This window comes from Eptatretus burgeri, chromosome 4 (genome assembly GCF_056783735.1).
Source record: "Eptatretus burgeri isolate ZD-2024b chromosome 4, Ebu_testis_v1, whole genome shotgun sequence".
In the NCBI taxonomy this organism is placed as follows: Eukaryota; Metazoa; Chordata; class Myxini; order Myxiniformes; family Myxinidae; genus Eptatretus; species Eptatretus burgeri.
Window position 1 is genome coordinate 19309885 of NC_140964.1, and position 17811 is coordinate 19327695.

The 17811-nt window shown below is 47.1% G+C and overlaps 1 protein-coding gene and 1 long non-coding RNA gene across 9 annotated transcripts in view; both read right to left on the minus strand.

Annotated features, from left to right (window-relative positions):
• Positions 1–3631: 3631 nt before the first annotated feature.
• On the minus strand, positions 3632–5710 carry LOC147027587 (uncharacterized). The gene is made up of 2 exons (XR_015057122.1): positions 4717–5710; positions 3632–4570 (listed from the first exon to the last, which is right to left on the minus strand). It is a non-coding gene; the product is annotated as an uncharacterized LOC147027587 (long non-coding RNA).
• Positions 5711–9521: 3811 nt separating this feature from the next.
• The window catches only part of DUS2 (dihydrouridine synthase 2), a 69299-nt gene continuing 61009 nt past the window's right edge, over positions 9522–17811 (minus strand). For all 8 annotated transcript variants that reach the window (XM_085877109.1, XM_085877104.1, XM_085877106.1 and 5 more), the window contains one exon: positions 9522–12590. In XM_085877109.1, coding sequence (XP_085733235.1) covers positions 12347–12590 — 244 coding nt within the window. In that variant the 3' untranslated portion in view covers positions 9522–12346. The remainder of the gene's footprint in view (positions 12591–17811) is intronic.

Genomic DNA, 17811 nt, shown 5'->3' on the forward strand with positions numbered 1-17811 from the left:
GGAAATCCTCATCCGCTCTGCCCTTTCCCTGTTCCTGGACTCAATCTATCCCTGGCAAGTTAAAACCCCCCATAATCAATACTCTTCCCTTACCCCATGCCCTTTTGAATTATTCATGTACTCCTCCTTCCTCCTCTTCCTTCCCACCCAGAGCCCTATAAAAGCATCCTCCCAGTATTTTACTATTTTTACAATCTCTAATCTCCACCCATACAGAATCCTCAACATTAATTCCCTCCTTAATGTCACTCACCCCTTTATCTTGATGCAATGCTGTCCTTTACCCAGATTGCTACTCCTCCTCCTATTCTCTCCTTCCTATCACACCGATACACCTTATCGCCTTCCAATCCTGTCCTCCAGTTACTCTCCTCCTTAAACCACGTCTCAGTCACTGCAACAATATCACACTCCTCACTATACACTTTGGCTTCAACCTCTTCCATATTATTTGAACTCCTGACATTGGGAAAGAATATAGTTACGGCTGTGGAAATTCGCAGAGCACCATAAAGGTCCTTAGATCAGTTATGCCGAAAAGTCTGTGTTCAGATAGATTTCCCCACCGTTGTCTCAAGGGATTTATTCGTGTCACCCGGGCTGTGATCTTGAAGTTAGCCGTTTTTCTTTTACTATCGTTATTTTGGACCAACCACCCTCTCCGCAACGCCAACCACCAACCACCCTCTCTGCAACGCCAACCACCAACCACCTTCTCCACCACCTTTTCCACCATGCCGAACACCAACCACCTTCTCCACTATGCCAACCACCAACCACCTTCTCCACCACACCAACCACCGACCACCTTTTCCACCACGCCGACCACCAACCACCTTCTCCACCATGCCAACCACCAACCACCTCCTCCACAATGCCAACCACCAACCACCCTCTCCACACCACCTTCACAACAACGACATCTCCTCACCATCTCCTAAACCACATCTCCCCCAATAAATCAACACTAACAACATCGCCTCACCTTCATCACCGAAGCGACCCATCTTTGCGCCAGCCATGGTGAGTCCGCCTCGAACGGCATCGCTGCAGGCAGACGCGGGGGTCCGCTCGTCACGCGGGTCGGTGATCTCGCGCACGTCCGCTCGCCGCACAGGTCGGTGATCTCACGCACCTCCGCTCTGTGCAAGCTTCGTTCGAGATTCGGATCAAGAGAGTGAGAGGGGCGGAGCCAGTGGGGGTCAGAGTTGAGAGGGCGAAGGCCAAACCTCGTCTCTCAGGCCCGAGAAAAGGCCAAGCGGAATGCCAAGCGCGGTCACTCTGGAGAGGTCGGTGGAGTGGAGAAGCTGAGGTCGGTGGAGTCGGTGGAGAAGCTGAGGAGGCGCGAACTGGGAGCGCGGCTAAGCCTGCTGTGCCGCGCGGAGCTGCGCGTTCGTGTGTTGAACGTGGAGAGAGCCGGAGAGAGCTCGCCAGCCAGCGCCAGACGGTCCGAGGTGATCGGGCTTCGGGACAGTCCGAGCATCGCTGAGGGACGGACGGGTTCTTACAGAACATCAACTCTAAGAGAGCAAAGACCCGTTCGTTCCTCTCAGGCGTTGCCGGCTGGGGCCTGAATCACCCGACCGCTTAGCGAGGCCTGGGCCTAACCGTGGCTAAGCTAGCTGCCGTGGGGACGGGACATCGCGGGACGCCCCAGCGAATCACCACGAGCGGAAGGTAACCTGCGCGGTCTCGTGGAGCTCCTTTGGTCCGCCAAGTTCCACGTTATAAAGACCCCGAGAGGTCCAGTCTACCCCCTTGTCTTTGAGGGGGTTTTTCCTTGCTTTTCTTTGTATGAAAGTTGTGGCGCCGAGTCCGTCAAGTAAAACTGTATAAGTGACTGTACATAATAGACAGACGGTATTAGCTCTTTCCATTGCATTGTGTTTGGCTGTATAATTGCATGCGTACTTCCCCCATTCATTGCATGACTGCTTATGTGCTTATGTGTTGTTTGTAAATAAATGTGCTTCTTAAAATGTGAACCTGTTCGTCGCGTCATTTTCCCTCCATTGAGCTGCCATCTTGCTCTCGGAATTTAGTGGGTTTTTAAATAGCCGATAGTAGAATCGGGTCCAGCGAGGTCTCGCGATAATACCCCGCTCGGTAATCTACCCGCGCGAGTAATTTGGTAAATCAATTATTTGGCGATCGGACCCTGTAGCGCAGTTAGAGTGCGGACAAGGTTGTGGTGTGCTTGGAGCACACCCGTGACTGGTTTTCGGCATCGTTCCGGAAAGTCGCGACTGAATTGTCCGTCCGGTGGGCGTACGGCCGCGATTCGGCTAAAAGCGGCTGTCCGCACGCTGGCGGGCGCAAATTTGTAACAATATGTTTAACTTTTCCCTTCCTGAAGTTCTATTTTCTTGCCCGGCCTCGCTCATCACAATTACATCATCAGTTCCTTCTTTAATAGCCTGAATTCCTTCCTCAATTCCCATTGCAAACCTTGCTTCCCCCTTTCTCTTTAGCACGTGGCCTTCCTTGGCACAACTAAACTCCAATCCACCGACACGGTTGTCATCCACAGCTTGATGGAGTACTGCTCTTCCCTCTGGGCTGTCTCCCCTGCTTCGCATCTTGCTCAGGTTGTCGCCATGGAAACCAAGGCCTTCAAGATTATTGGAATCTTCCGCAAAGAAGCCGAGTCTCCGGGCCTTTCACTTCGCTATTGCAGCCAGGTCAGTGGTCTCTCTGTCTTCTACCTCCTCCTTTCTGGTCTTGCACCCTCTGCTCTTTTCATGCTTTGTCACCTCCAAGTCTTTGAAGGGCACACATGGTCCACCATCAACCCCCTTATTGTGAAACTACCTAAATCCAGGATCATGACTCACCTGATACTGGTGTTGGTTTAACAGTTAAGGTGGTTGGCTTCAGATCTTATGGTCTCGAGTTCAAGCCCCTGTCATGCTGTTAAATTCACATCCCTCCACCCCCCCCCAACCCCAATCCCACCTCCTTCCAAATTTCCAGTTTCCCCCCCCCCCTGAGAGTTTCCTTTTGTATCTATTTTGTCTACCTAATGCATCCTCCCCACACCCATTGTTTTCCGCCTCACTGTCTTGACCTTTGGCTCTGCTGTTGGTGTCCTTCCCCCTTTCTCTCTCTGCTGTTCCTTTTGTCCTGTTGCGTCGAGATTCGTTCGGTCTGCTCGTATCAGCTCTTCCACAAGCCTTGATTATGTATTCCACAATTAAAAAGTAAAAATAAAAAAGTTTCTTGAATCCTATCTCCTCTCACTGCCTCACGAGTCATCACAAAACCTTGGAAGCATAATTCTTACAATTCTGCTGATACAGTCCAAATTTACTTCAATCTCCTTTCTGTTTGGTCGGACCACTTGAAAGTAAACCTTTCTCAATGTTTTTCCAATGATTTGCTGTTCTGTGCCCCTCCCCTCAAATCCCGTGTACTATATCATGACCAACACTCGATAGGTACAGTATGTATCCGAGAGTAGAAATAAAAAGGCAGTCTCTCTCAGTGTCAGGGTTCAAGATGTTTAATAGCTTTATTCCATCAGAAGAAGGGTTGAGCCATTGGCAGTTGAAGCATGTTACAGGTACCTCAACATTAAAAATAGGCCTTTGACACAGAAGTGGAAAACAAAGCCACAGGAGACAAGAAAAAGCTCTGTTAACTCCAACAGTCCAACTTTATTTCAACGAGCAAAGTACCCATGCGACAGGAAATCTTGTTCCAAGCATTCAACACATTTTTATGATGCATACTTTTATTTGAGGGGTGTATAGGCAACTGACAGCTCGGTACAGGTAAAAAAAACCAAAAACAAAACCTGGGTTACATACATGAAGCAAAAACATTCCTCCTGCTCAACTATCGATACTAATCATTGTGTGTGTGTGTGTGTGTGTGTGTGTGTGTGTGTGTGTGTGTGTGTGTGTGTGTGTGTGTGCTTCAGTCTCCTCGATAACTCCAAAACCATGAAACCTAACTGCCTGAAACTTTTCATGCATACTCAGGAAACCCCAAGGAGGTGCAGGAGTTAAATTGGGTGTTTGGGTTAATTAAAACATCCTTTTGAAGATAATTAACAGCTTTATTGGATTCGCTATATATGCTGGATATCCCTTATTGTCAGGGTTTGTGTGTGTGTGTGTGTGTGTGTGTGTGTGTGTGTGTGTGTGTGTGTGTGTGTGTGTGTGTGTGTGTGTGTGTGTGTGTGTGTGTGTGTGTGTGTGTGTGTGTGTGTGTGTGTGTGTGTGCAACATGAGGCTCCACACCACAAACCAGCAAACCGATTATTTTTCAAATGGTAGTCCTTCAAAAATAGGGTGTCTATTTACCGTCATTTTTTATGAGTATTGCCAGTTGGCAAAATACGCAATTTGGGAAAAATCTTGCCAGGCAGTGGAACAAATGTATGTGAACCAATACATCTTGGCAATGAATCGTCGTCGGTGGATCGGTCAGAATGAAAAGCATCGTATCCAGCGCTTCGATCCTCGCCAATCCCTCGTCACCTACCGGCTTGTTTAATCATATCCTTTTCAGGCACATCCTCGGCCACCTTCCTCTGGCTGGGGTCTTAAGGTGCATCCACAGTTACCTTGTGCTGTATCACGTGATTGGGTTTTCATATATCATGACTCGCCCGCTGGGGGTGGCAGGAATGTACATCAGGACGCGCAATAAAGCGGAGTTGCTGCTAACACTCTTGCTTCTCGTCTTCCACTGCACCTCGTACACCATAACCTTACTGGGGTTTAATTCACCATTATTTTTGGCCTGCTCAACAATGCTTTGAGTTGGAACAGTCCACAATGCTTTCTGAACGATAGTTCCCCCCCCCCTCCCCACACACTTTCCTCACGTATTATCGAATGTCTGATCATCAGAGCCGTGAATCGCTGATTACATTGCAATGCTTATAAACGCCCAGAGAGGCCAGCAGTCGTGGCTTTATTTCATTTCCGCACCTGCCATAACCTCAACAATCTCTTAAACCAAGCATAACTACAAAATTTAAGCTCCAGAATTGAACTCAGCAACAGTTCCGACTGCGAAAAAAAAGAAAAGAAAGTGTTCATTTGTCCATTTCGGACATTGCTTGGGCGTTTCGGGTGCATGGGTTTATATGTCTGGTAATCGCTTGCCAAGCCAGGCATTCCATTGGGGTTTTTGCTTGAGTGCTTACGCAACTTGGCGAACGCTCACAAAGCTGCTGGGTCGTTCATTTCAAAGTGAACAGAAGTGAGACCCATTGCTTTGCTGATGGAAATACCAATCTTTGAAATACCAATTGCTAAAAACACAAAAAAAAAGTACAACAACAAAAAAAATCGAAATTTACTTTCACCGTTTAAAAATCATGCAAATAAATGATTGAAAGATCAGCTGCTTTTTTCATATACTTTTCTTTCCTGTGTTGCAAGTGGAGCGACCTGCTTTGTGATGCTTTTAAAAGGCAGTGAATAATCAGCGTTTTCTGAATCTAATCAATATGAGAAACGGGACTGAATGAGACACATTATGGAAGATGATGAAGGAGGAGGAAGATGATGAATTTTTCCACCCAGTTTTACATAGAACACGGCGGTTAAAATGAAAATGTTTGCGTTTGGGCACATTGTACCGCCCAGTAATGCCCCATACGTTGCCTATTCCGACCCTCCCCATCCCCTCACGCTTCCTTCCCTTGCACCTATGCTACCTTCCCGTGCCTCCCCCGTCCCCCTCCCCTCGCTGCGTTCCCTCCCCCGTCCCCCTCGTTCCCTCCCCCGTCCCCCTCCCCTCGCTGCGTTCCCTCCCCGTCCCCCTCCCCTCGCTGCGTTCCCTCCCCCGTCCCCCTCCCCTCGCTGCGTTCCCTCCCCCGTCCCCCTCCCCTCGCTGCGTTCCCTCCCCCGTCCCCCTCCCCTCGCTGCGTTCCCTCCCCGTCCCCCTCCCCTCGCTGCGTTCCCTCCCCCGTCCCCTCCCCTCGCTGCGTTCCCTCCCCCGTCCCCCTCCCTCGCTGCGTTCCCTCCCCCGTCCCCTCCCCTCGCTGCGTTCCCTCCCCCGTCCCCCTCCCCTCGCTGCGTTCCCTCCCCCGTCCCCTCCCCTCGCTGCGTTCCCTCCCCCGTCCCCCTCCCCTCGCTGCGTTCCCTCCCCCGTCCCCTCCCCTCGCTGCGTTCCCTCCCCCGTCCCCCTCCCCTCGCTGCGTTCCCTCTCCCGTCCCCCTCCCTCGCTGCGTTCCCTCCCCCGTCCCCCTCCCCTCGCTGCGTTCCCTCCCCCGTCCCCCTCCCCTCGCTGCGTTCCCTCCCCCGTCCCCTCCCCTCGCTGCGTTCCCTCCCCCGTCCCCCTCCCCTCGCTGCGTTCCCTCCCCCGTCCCCTCCCCTCGCTGCGTTCCCTCCCCCGTCCCCCTCCCCTCGCTGCGTTCCCTCCCCCGTCCCCCTCCCCTCGCTGCGTTCCCTCCCCCGTCCCCCTCCCCTCGCTGCGTTCCCTCCCCCGTCCCCCTCCCCTCGCTGCGTTCCCTCCCCCGTCCCCCTCCCCTCGCTGCGTTCCCTCCCCCGTCCCCCTCCCCTCGCTGCGTTCCCTCCCCCGTCCCCCTCCCCTCGCTGCGTTCCCTCCCCGTCCCCCTCCCCTCGCTGCGTTCCCTCCCCCGTCCCCCTCCCCTCGCTGCGTTCCCTCCCCCGTCCCCCTCCCCTCGCTGCGTTCCCTCCCCCGTCCCCCTCCCCTCGCTGCGTTCCCTCCCCCGTCCCCCTCCCCTCGCTGCGTTCCCTCCCCCGTCCCCCTCCCCTCGCTGCGTTCCCTCCCCGTCCCCCTCCCCTCGCTGCGTTCACTCCCCCGTCCCCCTCCCATCGCTGCGTTCCCTCCCCCGTCCCCCTCCCCTCGCTGCGTTCCCTTTCTTCCCCCCTTGTAAAACGTGACTGTCCATTCAGTCGGCTTCATCCTGCGCACACCATCGGGACTCGATCCTTTCAACCATGCTCACCACCAACCTTTCACCCATTTATAACCCACTGGGTTTACTGTACAAATTGTTTTCTGGAGATAAGTTGCCACCATCACGAGTCATGCATTAACTTACAGCTGCATTGTTGTGATGTTTGTACTTATTTAATTTGGGTATTCTTCGGAAAAAGGGGGATAAGGTCATGGTGGTGGTGGGGGAGAGTTGAGGTGCAGAAATCACATTTTACATTTCGTGGAATTTCCATGGGTCCCTGCTCCTGTCTTTTTTGCCACAAGATGGAGCTCACCCTTTCCTCATCCATTCTTCACTGGAATCTGCGACATTTAAAATAAATCAGACTGACACTTCAAAAAGGAGAGAAATACTTTGTAAAATACACATGTAGTAAACATTCATTCCGTTTTCATTGTGCCAGACTGCACTTACCTCACTCTATGTGTACTACAGTGATGTGTTCAGAACTGCTTTCTGCTTTGACACATCAATCATGCAACAGAAGGAAGATTAAAAGTCTGTTTGGCTTCGGCACAGGCTTAAAGAAAGACTTAATAATGATATCGATTGCCTCCAAAACCTTCAATAAGGTAAAATGTGTTTCTGGCATGCTGCATGTGCACATTCACAGCAAAGTGATGTACACAAAATTTGTAAAACTGAACATTCACAGGTACACTTCATCATGCCTAGCTTGAAAAAAACAAGACCCCTTTCTGTGTGTACCACAGTACTGTGTCTAATCATGTGCAATCAATCTCCAAAAGCCATATTTGATACATTTCTGCATGAATTACTTTCTGCTTTGACCCATGAACCACATATCAGAAGTGAGATTAACAGCACATCATTCAGGCATCAAAACAGCACTGAAGTAACTCAACATTGTTGCCTCTCAATGTAATAACTCCAATAAAGTAAGAAGTGAGTGATTGATTGTCTTACGGCATACATTCATCAATATTTGTTTTATCATTAATATTTGTTGCTCTTATCACTGTGCAATGCATGTTATTCACGACATGTGCCTCATTCTATGGTTAATATCAAGAGAAAAGGAATAAGTGGTGGTGATATTTTTCACGTTGGGATTGCATGTGTAAGTTCACTCACAGCCAAAATGTAATTTTCTGCCGGGACACCCTACAGGTTACCAGTGCACTTGCTGAGGTGCCCCGAGGTCGACACGTAACACCTGTCCAACTCTCAATCCCACGAGATATGCAGAAAAGATATGTGATAATAAACGACCCAAAATCAATCATCATCTTCCCGATGCATATACAGAAGGTATATTCAGGCCTCAAAACTTAAGACTTAAGGGTTCCATTTCTGGGACCCTTATGTTCATCAAATTTCACTGAGTAAAATCTGAAAAAAGAGAAAAAGATTATATCATGAATTGAACATTTACATGTACAGTACTCGCAAATACCTTAGTTCCTCATGTTGACTTACTCACATGAGGGGGACTTGAAGGTTGAAGATGAAGGAGATGGAGTAGTCGAGGTTGGAGCCTCAGGAATTGGGGACTCTGGAGAAGGTTTACAAACCTTAACGAAAAGGTCGAGGGTGGACTGAACGGCTGCCCGATTCTTCTCATCATAAATGATTTTGTAGCACGAGAGGCCATCTTGGATGATTCTCACGTTGGCAAAGCATTCAGCGTTCGGGTCCATCCTCTCGAGAGCAACCAGTGCTACATCGAAATGCTTGAAGGCCTCGACCAAGTCCTTCATTATAAATCTCTTTGGAGGTTAGACAATGGCCGCTTAATCCAAGCTCTCATCCTCGGCAGCCTTCTGATCCTCTAACTCCATGAGGTAATCATTCAAGAGCTCCTCTGCATGGCTCTTGAGCAACAACTCAACATCGTCGACCTCCAGCTGCAGTGGATGGACCAAGTCGACGACTTTTTGGGCCACATCGTCCACGGTCTCGGTGAAGCATTTGAGGTCATGGGCAAATTGCGGGCTGTTTTTCTTCACCGTTCATGTTCGTCATCTTTACCTCTGCCCAGGATGCTGCAATGTTCTTGATGGCATCGTGAACATTTCAGCCTTTCCAGAACCTCCTCAGCATCTTCCCATCCTTTTATGGGATTAAAAAAAAATTGTTATTTCACAACCCCCCCCCCCCCCATGATTATTATTATTATTAATTTTAATGGGTGCTGATGTAAAGTCGAGTTTATGCATGTCGAGCATACAAAACCCAATGACTGCCTGTATACACATCATAAAAAGCAAGTAATACTCTGACAAATTTCTTATGACAGGAGTTCAAGCCCTGCTTGACAATATCACAGAACAATAAGGGCAGTGTATTAAATTAACAGTCCGTTACCTTGATCTCTGAGGCTGATCTTCACAAGGCCCTGACACCTAACGGCTCAAAATCATTTTAACTGTCGCTTTGGGAAAATACAATTCAGGGAAAAGGCATATAATATGGAAGGCATGGTGATTGTGAATATGATAGCTCAGAGACGTCTTTGACGTTGCATAGCAGTAAGCACCAACATGGTGGCTGCAAGATTTTTCACGAAATGAGAAATTGTGGGTGGTCAGGTGAACTGTCCAACCAATGGGTGGAACGGAATGTTACAGACAGACACACATGAATAAACTTTATATTGAATAATCAGCATGAGTACACTTTGGTTGTATCGCACACAAGGTATTCTTCAATTTAGGAAGCCTCATCAACTTGGTGCTATTCCAGCCTTGGACTCTACAAATGTATCAAAATAAATACTCGGCTTGTTAATGACATTCCATTAACATCTCTGATCATGTTTTAAAGAAACAAATTATGTGCATTCATTATTCCCCCCCAACCCTGCAGTGTCATCCATTCAAACAATTTTCAAAAGTTTGGATTTCCATCATTGCAATCATCATCATCATCATCACCATCTATCCTCTTTGGGCCAAGTGGCCAATAAGACTGCAGTGTGTACTCTCCAGTTTGCCCTGTTTCTTGTTATCGACCTTGCTTCATCCCATCTCTTTTCTTTCTATTTCTACTCTTCTCCTCCAGGTTGTTCAAGAACATCCCACGTTCTTTCTTCCTTCGAGCTGCCATGAAAATGCTGTCATCATCTTTCATTATTAGCACATGTCCTTTTCATCTTCTGTTCTTCACCGATACTTTGGTTCTTTTGAGTATTTCTTCATTTGATACGATGCAAGGCCATCTAATTTTCAAAACCCTATAGGCCCTGTCACACCTTGACGAGTTAGCCAGCATATGCCGACGTATGAAAAATTTGGCGAATACGCTGGCACACGTCGAATACGTTATGGGTAAGTTTGGTATACGTTAAGAGCACACTGAAGCACGCTGGCATACGTCGTAGTACACCGAGCTCGTCGACAAATTTTAAGCATGCTCCAAATTTTTCGACGTATACCAGCGTGTGACTCACACGTTCCCCATACGCTGGCCATAAGTTGTAGGCACGTTATGCGATTGTTGACGCACGTCGACACACGTTACTTGTAAGTTACTCATAAGTCGAAACACGTCGAGGTAATGTTTAGCGTACCGGAAACTTATTTCTAACCTATGAGTAACGTGCTTTGAACCTGTGAGTAACGTATCTCCTACGCATATTGACGTATTTGACATCTTCCAGACGACCACAGAACTTACTGAACGTGTTTCTAACTTACAGCTACCGTATAATGGCGTAATGGCAGCATTTTGGGGGAATTGGTATTATATATAAAAATGGGCTTCACAGGAGGAACCCATCAGTGTTCCAGACTCCATGGTTTTTTTTTTTTTTTTCCTTCGGCATGACGGTGATGTTGACACTTCAATTTCTCGTGCGGTTATGATTTAAATCGTTGAGCGGCAGCCTATTAATAGGCGACGCCACGTGATCGTCGGCGGTATGCTGCCGCGCTATGCATAAGTTAGACTATCGTTGGGCATCGGTTGTGAACGCCGACAACACGCTAAGCATTCATTGGTACGTTTTCTATAAGTTATCGAAACGTTCTGTGCACGTTACTAATACGTTATGCATACATCCAACTCGTTAAGAATACGCCCAAAACTGAAAAAAAACATCAATAGTTCAGCGTACGCCAGCATTTTACATACATATTGATACGTTGCCATACGCTGGCTAAATCGTCAAGGTGTGACAGGGCCTTATGCAGACATTTGAACATAAATGTCAAGTTTCCAAATGTCCCCTTCATTTGTCTTCCAAGCCTCACATCCATACAACAGTAATGATTTGACAAGTGAGTGAAACAGTCTTAATTTAGTTTCAAATCTATAAAATGCTTGAGCTCCATGTTTGCTTGAGTTTTGTGGATACTATCGCTTTACAAATTATGTTTTGAATATCTTTTTCCCTCCTTGTTTGTTGATAATGGCCCCAAAATAGGTGTACTTCTCTCCATTTAGATGCTGGTCTCCAATTTGAATTCGGTCGTTGCTTTCACCATTCATCCTCAAAATCTGGTTTCTTCTTGTTTATTTTGAGTCTGGTTTTTGATGCAAATCAATTCATTTTTGTGACTATCGTTTGCACGTGTTGGTAGTTTGATTACAAAAGGGCAATGTCGTCAGCAAAGTCCAAGTGCTACAGTTTGGTTTTAAATTTCCACCCTATCCCTGTGCTGTTGTCATGACTATCATGCTTTTATTAAACCATGACATCTGTCCAAGCTCTAATTGTTTTTTACAAGGATTACAAGAAAATGAAGTGCAGGAGGAGGCCATTTGGCACATCATGCCTGCGCCACACCAGTTACAGATTTAATAAATCAGTCAATACCCCTTTCCTTCGTGTGCAGCCTTTTGGCTGCTGCACTGGAACTCATTTCGCTGACCTCAGAACGATGACAGCTTGAGTCAACCCCTGCTGTTAATTCAGCGGCCAATGGGGCTTGAACTCAGGACCCTTGAATCCCAAGCCACCACCCAAACCACTAAGCCAAAACCAGAAAGATTTCTCATCTTCGGATCAATTGTTTTGTTGTCTTTTTTTACATAGGCTTAATATCAAAATAAAATCTGTCCAGTTGGGACAAAAACAGCATCATCGGGGAAATTTGCCACTGCCAGAGTAATATTGGGAATGAATGTAAATGTTTAAATAATTGAAAGCTTTTGAAGGTTGTCAAGTCGTCATACCACCGATAAAAAAAAATAAAAAAGTAAAACAATTGGGATAGTTTAATCCACCAAAAGTCAAATTAGAAGAAAAATAAAATTCAGACAAATAATAGAGTTTCTGCAAGACTGGAAAACTAAATTAAAATAAAGTGTGACAGCTGGCAAACAAAATGGAAATGTCCCCAAAAAAATGCACACAATGCAAGTTCCTGAGGTTCTTCTTTGGATCTGCGTGTTCTTCAAGCGATGAATATTGTGCAATTCTTTCATTCTCTACTTGATGTGAAAAAGAAAAGAAAATCAATGTTCAGCTGAATCACTTCGACCATGCACAAACACTTCTTGGATGCAAATTTTCTTTTTAACACCCTCTTCTTCTGTTTCCTCTCCCATGCGTCGATCTCCATTTATCTCTCCATAACCCCACTCATGCTTCCCACGAATTGATGCAACCGGCGGGACCTCGAGACGTGCGTCCTCGATGCCCAGCACATGCAGGCACACCATGGCCGTGGCCTGCTCTGCTTGTTTCTTTCCCTTCTCCCTGAAAGCAATAATTAGGATTTGCATTAGGATTATCGTCATAAAACAGTGAGGAGTCTGGAGAATATATATATATATATATATATATATATATATATATATATATATATATATATATATATATATATATATATATATTGTGACGTCCACGGGACTTGAACAGTCCCGCTAACGTAGAATGAGCCGAAACGATGGAGGCGGTTTATTTGTTTATAACCCAAACATGGCGGTTCTAATCGCTCTACCGCAAACGGGACGAGGAAGGTGGCACGAGTCACTTTTCACTGAGTTGATGATGTTTATTTGTTTTTATTATTAACCAGAAATAACAAGACTCGGCAAGAAAAGGGATCCGGGGCGATTCGACGGGATGGTGTGGGATCGGGCGTGGGGAAAACACAGACAATTCCAATGAATATACAGATCTCAAACCCTCTAAGGCGCCAAGCACACACACACACACACACACACACACACACACACACACACACACACACACACACACACACACACACACACACACACACACACACACACACACACACACACACACACACACACACACACAAAACATAGCTACTTCTGGTGGTCAGGCTGGACCGTGGTGTGGACGCAACTGTCCCTGGATTGGCGTCGGACGAGCTGGCCTTGCTCTCGTCAGGGGGGCAGGAGAAACCGTGGTGCTGTCGACCTCCTGGTCTTGGCCCAAGTCCGCTCACAGCTGCCAGGGAACCAGTTCTGGCACCAAATTGCGAGCAGGAGAGGGAGGCAGGTCCGCCCGCCGTTCGACCCCGTACTGCGAGTCAGCAGAACCCCAGAGCCAACCAAGGTGAGGCACGAGGCTCAGCAAGGCTCCAAGACACGACGAAGAACACAATCGAATCAGCACAACAACAAGTACGCTTCCCGCGCAACAGCCTCCACACCAAAAAAACACGATCTTTTTGTCCCGATCTTCTTCCTCTTCCCTTTTCGACCCCGAACAGAACCTTTTTATCCTCCCGTCCTCGTCACTTCCAATCGAGCCGTTTTATTGGCCCACCGCCAATCGTGATCACGGGGCGGAGCCATCCGCAGCCCTGTCCTGTGACGTCACGGCCAGCCTCCAGGGACTACTAAAAGGGGTTTACGCAGACACACTTACCCTATCCCGTGTCCCTATCTAATTACGTGACAATTATCATTTCCCCCTTGAAGAAATGAACATTCACTAGACAACTTATCACCACTGAATTGCTACTTATTACATCGAGATCCTGGTAAACTCGAACAGCATGGCATACCTAATTAAACATCCTAATTACCCTTTGAATGCATACCCCCCCCCCTCAAACGTAACACTGCCCCCTCCTCTGGTACCGCAGCTCCTGCAAGGTATATCACAGGCACTACCGTACCAGCCTTAACACTTACTCACTCGCACCTAATTAACCTAACGAAATAAAGTAGGAGGGCAATGGGCAGCGAGTCGCAGCTAACTTACCTATCCTGCTTAATGTACTACCCCCTTATGGCCTTATCCTCGCCTAAACAATCATTCGTTGTTTTTTGTTTTTGTTTTTTTTTCTTTAATCACATGAGAGCACTGAGCGAAGTTGCACTCCATCTTCTGGATCATCGCTCTTGCCCAACACTCTTCCAGTGATCTGGGGAGGGGAAACAAAAGGTTCCACAAAAACACAACACTTATACTTTACATTCCTACTCTAAGCCTTAACGACACTATTCACAGGATATTTACACTTGACCGCCTCCCCCAGTGGATGCTAATAGACCCAGCGTTACCTGGGGAGCCAATTTTCAAATTTGCTTGCCCCAAAATTATGCGGACATCATGCCCTTGCTGCACATGTCAAGTTGTGCGGGATCGAGTGGGACTCGTACATCTTCACAACACTCACACCATGGTCATCATCACATTTCTAGGTCATGGTCCTCATTTTAATCATGCAGGCTGAATCCCGTCGTGGCCGTGGGGTGGGTTACCACAAGATGATGGGGGCATCTCAGGTGCAACCATGCCCACAGGTAAGCTTTAGTCCAACCCAGACGTTTCTCCGCCCCGCTCCCTTTGATTCCCACCTCCCTGGTAGCCATCAGCTCTCATCCCGTACAACACACTGGAAGGGGTCTCACTGGCTCCTCTGGTCTTCCTGGGTCGCCAAGGTCCTACCCGCCTTGGTTGCCCAACCAGACCCTCTCCCACTTGGCTCCAGACACTGTCACCATTAGCCACCATGGGTGAATCTCCTTGAAGGGGGTCGCAATTCCCGCTCACCGTGAGCTTCAGCAATCCCTGTGGACAAGCACATCATCCCCACCCACAAAACCCACATGACTCCCCCACCCCATCGGCCTTACAAGTGACACCTGCATTTCTAACACTTCACCGACCATGACTTTCCCTGTTACCACACCATGCCAAATTAAAAAAAAACAATGTGTGCACCATAGATTTCACTTCTTCACTTAAAACAACTCACACAGCACTTCTCACCCAATCCACGCACCAGCCATTGGACAGCCACTCGTGCCCGCTTTGTTTCCAATTACCCACTGTCCCGATTGTCACTCTAAAACCCAGCAGAACTCACAAACCCATGCCAATTTTCCCACAATTCATTTTTTTTTCCACCAAAGGAGGGCACTTCGCCACAATCTCAGCAGCCGAGCATGGCCGTATATGCTCAGCCCAATCTAGTCTCCCCGACCCCCGACAGTGATCTCCGGACCCGACCTATGAAAGGGCATCTCGGATAGACCTGGCGGTTCAGCAGGAGGATTCACCCTCTCCGAGTCTAAAAGTCTATTGGAGGGTCCCTCCATCGCCGGGTACCGGCAATATCGTTGCATGTGTCCTCTTCGCCCGCACCGGAAACAACTCCCTATAAAAGGCCCCCGTGGGTATCGGTGTAATGTCTCTTCTGGTTCCGGACCCCCTCGGCCATAATCAAATTGCTCTATTGGCTGGGCTGGACCCCGCCGCTTTGGCACACCAACTACCAAATTACAGGAGAAACCGTGGTGCTGTCGACCTCCTGGTCTTGGCCCAAGTCCGCTCACAGCCGCCAGGGAACCAGTTCTGGCGACAAATTGCGAGCAGGAGAGGGAGGCAGGTCCGCCCGCCGTTCGACCCCGTACTGCGAGTCAGCAGAACCCCAGAGCCAACCAAGGTGAGGCACGAGGCTCAGCAAGGCTCCAAGACACGACGAAGAACACGATCGAATCAGCACAACAACAAGTACGCTTCCCGCGCAACATCCTGCACACCAAAAAAACACGATCTTTTTGTCCCGATCTTCTTCCTCTTCCCTTTTCGACCCCGAACAGAACCTTTTTATCCTCCCGTCCTCGTCACTTCCAATCGAGCCGTTTTATTGGCCCACCGCCGTCGCCTTCCATCAATCGTGATCACGGGGCGGAGCCATCCGCAGCCCTGTCCTGTGACGTCACGGCCAGCCTTCAGGGACTACTAAAAGGGGTTTACGCAGACACACTTACCCTATCCCGTGTCCCTATCTAATGACGTGACAATTATCATTTCCCCCTTGAAGAAATGAACATTTACTAGACAACTTATCACCACTGAATTGCGACTTATTACATCGAGATCCTGGTAAACTCGAACAGCATGGCATACCTAATTAAACATCCCAATTACCCTTTGAATGCATACCCCCCCTCAAACATAACAATATATATATATATATATATATATATATATATATATATATATATATATATATATATATATATATATATATATATATATATATATACCGTATACATATATCACGGCATCGTGCATTTTCTATGCATCACCAACTTTGTAAAGTTATTTTTTGCTTATTTATAGTTGATGCGCAATTAAAGATCTTTACAAATTTACATCATGAGGGAGGTAATAGATATGTGCGAAATGCTTGTTTGATTGTGACCCTACTCCAAGCTTTGAAGATTAATTGCCATGAAACTTTATCGGATCACAATGTTTACAATGGTGCATCCAAATAGGGAATTTAAACAGTCATTTTCTCACAATTCATAATTTATGAACACATGAGCTGCCACCTGTCACCATCTCCACGAAGGTAGGTCCATTTATGCAATGCTTCATAAAAAGCCAATTTTCTTTCGGATTTCAACCTGGATACTGATATATTTGGTGAGATGGTGACCTCTGATAGTTAAATATGGTATCAAATGTGAAAAATGATTGAAGACGTCACCATGATCGGTTAGATCGGCAAAAGAGTCACGTGACCTCTCAAACGCGCTGATCATTCAAAAAGCGAACATTGTACAAACATAACCTACACATCAATTTAAAGGGGATTTTACTGCTCATCTCATGATATGACTCTCAAGGGTGAAGAAAAGTTTGTCTAAAAAAAAAAAAAAGGGGTTACCATCTCAGCGACCTGCACCAAATTGAGAAGAACCAAGTAAACATCGTGATTTGTTTTTGATCATAATTTGATCATTGATGTTTGGTTATTTAATCGTCGATGTCTCACCTCAAATGAGAAATAGTTTGGAGTGTGTATTATTGGTATAAACAGGAATTCCGTGTAAAAATTCAGCGAGGAAATATCGTTGTGGGTCGAGCCGGTAACCATGGCAACCATTTTTTTCGACTTTCAAATGGTTTTGGTCACTATCACAGAAATATTCAATCACAGGTGAGATACATTTCATCTCTTGCAATATTATCAATATCTTCAACCTCTAAACGATGTCATAGCTAAAGGGCCGTCGGGCCATTCAAAATGTACGTCCCAAACGTGTGGCGGTTGGGGTTTGGAGTGGGGTAAGGGTTGGGTGGATTGAGCTTTACATTTACAGGCCAGGAATTGGAAGGTGTTTCCAGCCATTATGTAATGACCTTTTCGTTACATATTAAAATGAGCTAATTAAAGGACTTTTTGGATGTTTATTGGTGAGCCTTCCCACAACCTTGAATGAGGTTCTGATAGAGCTTTTCTCCAGTAGCCATGACTTTACAGAAAGATCTCAGTGTAAGCTGGTTGATGGAAGAAAAAAATAGAAATGATGCCACCTCCCTGAGAAGATGAAGGAGAGGCTGCAAAGGTAAAATAAGTTGTCAATCTCTGTAATATACACAGTGGGGAGAACAAGTATTTGATACACTGCCGATTTTGCAGGTTTTCCCACTAACAAAGCACATAGAGGTCTGTAATTTTTATCATCGGTACACTTCA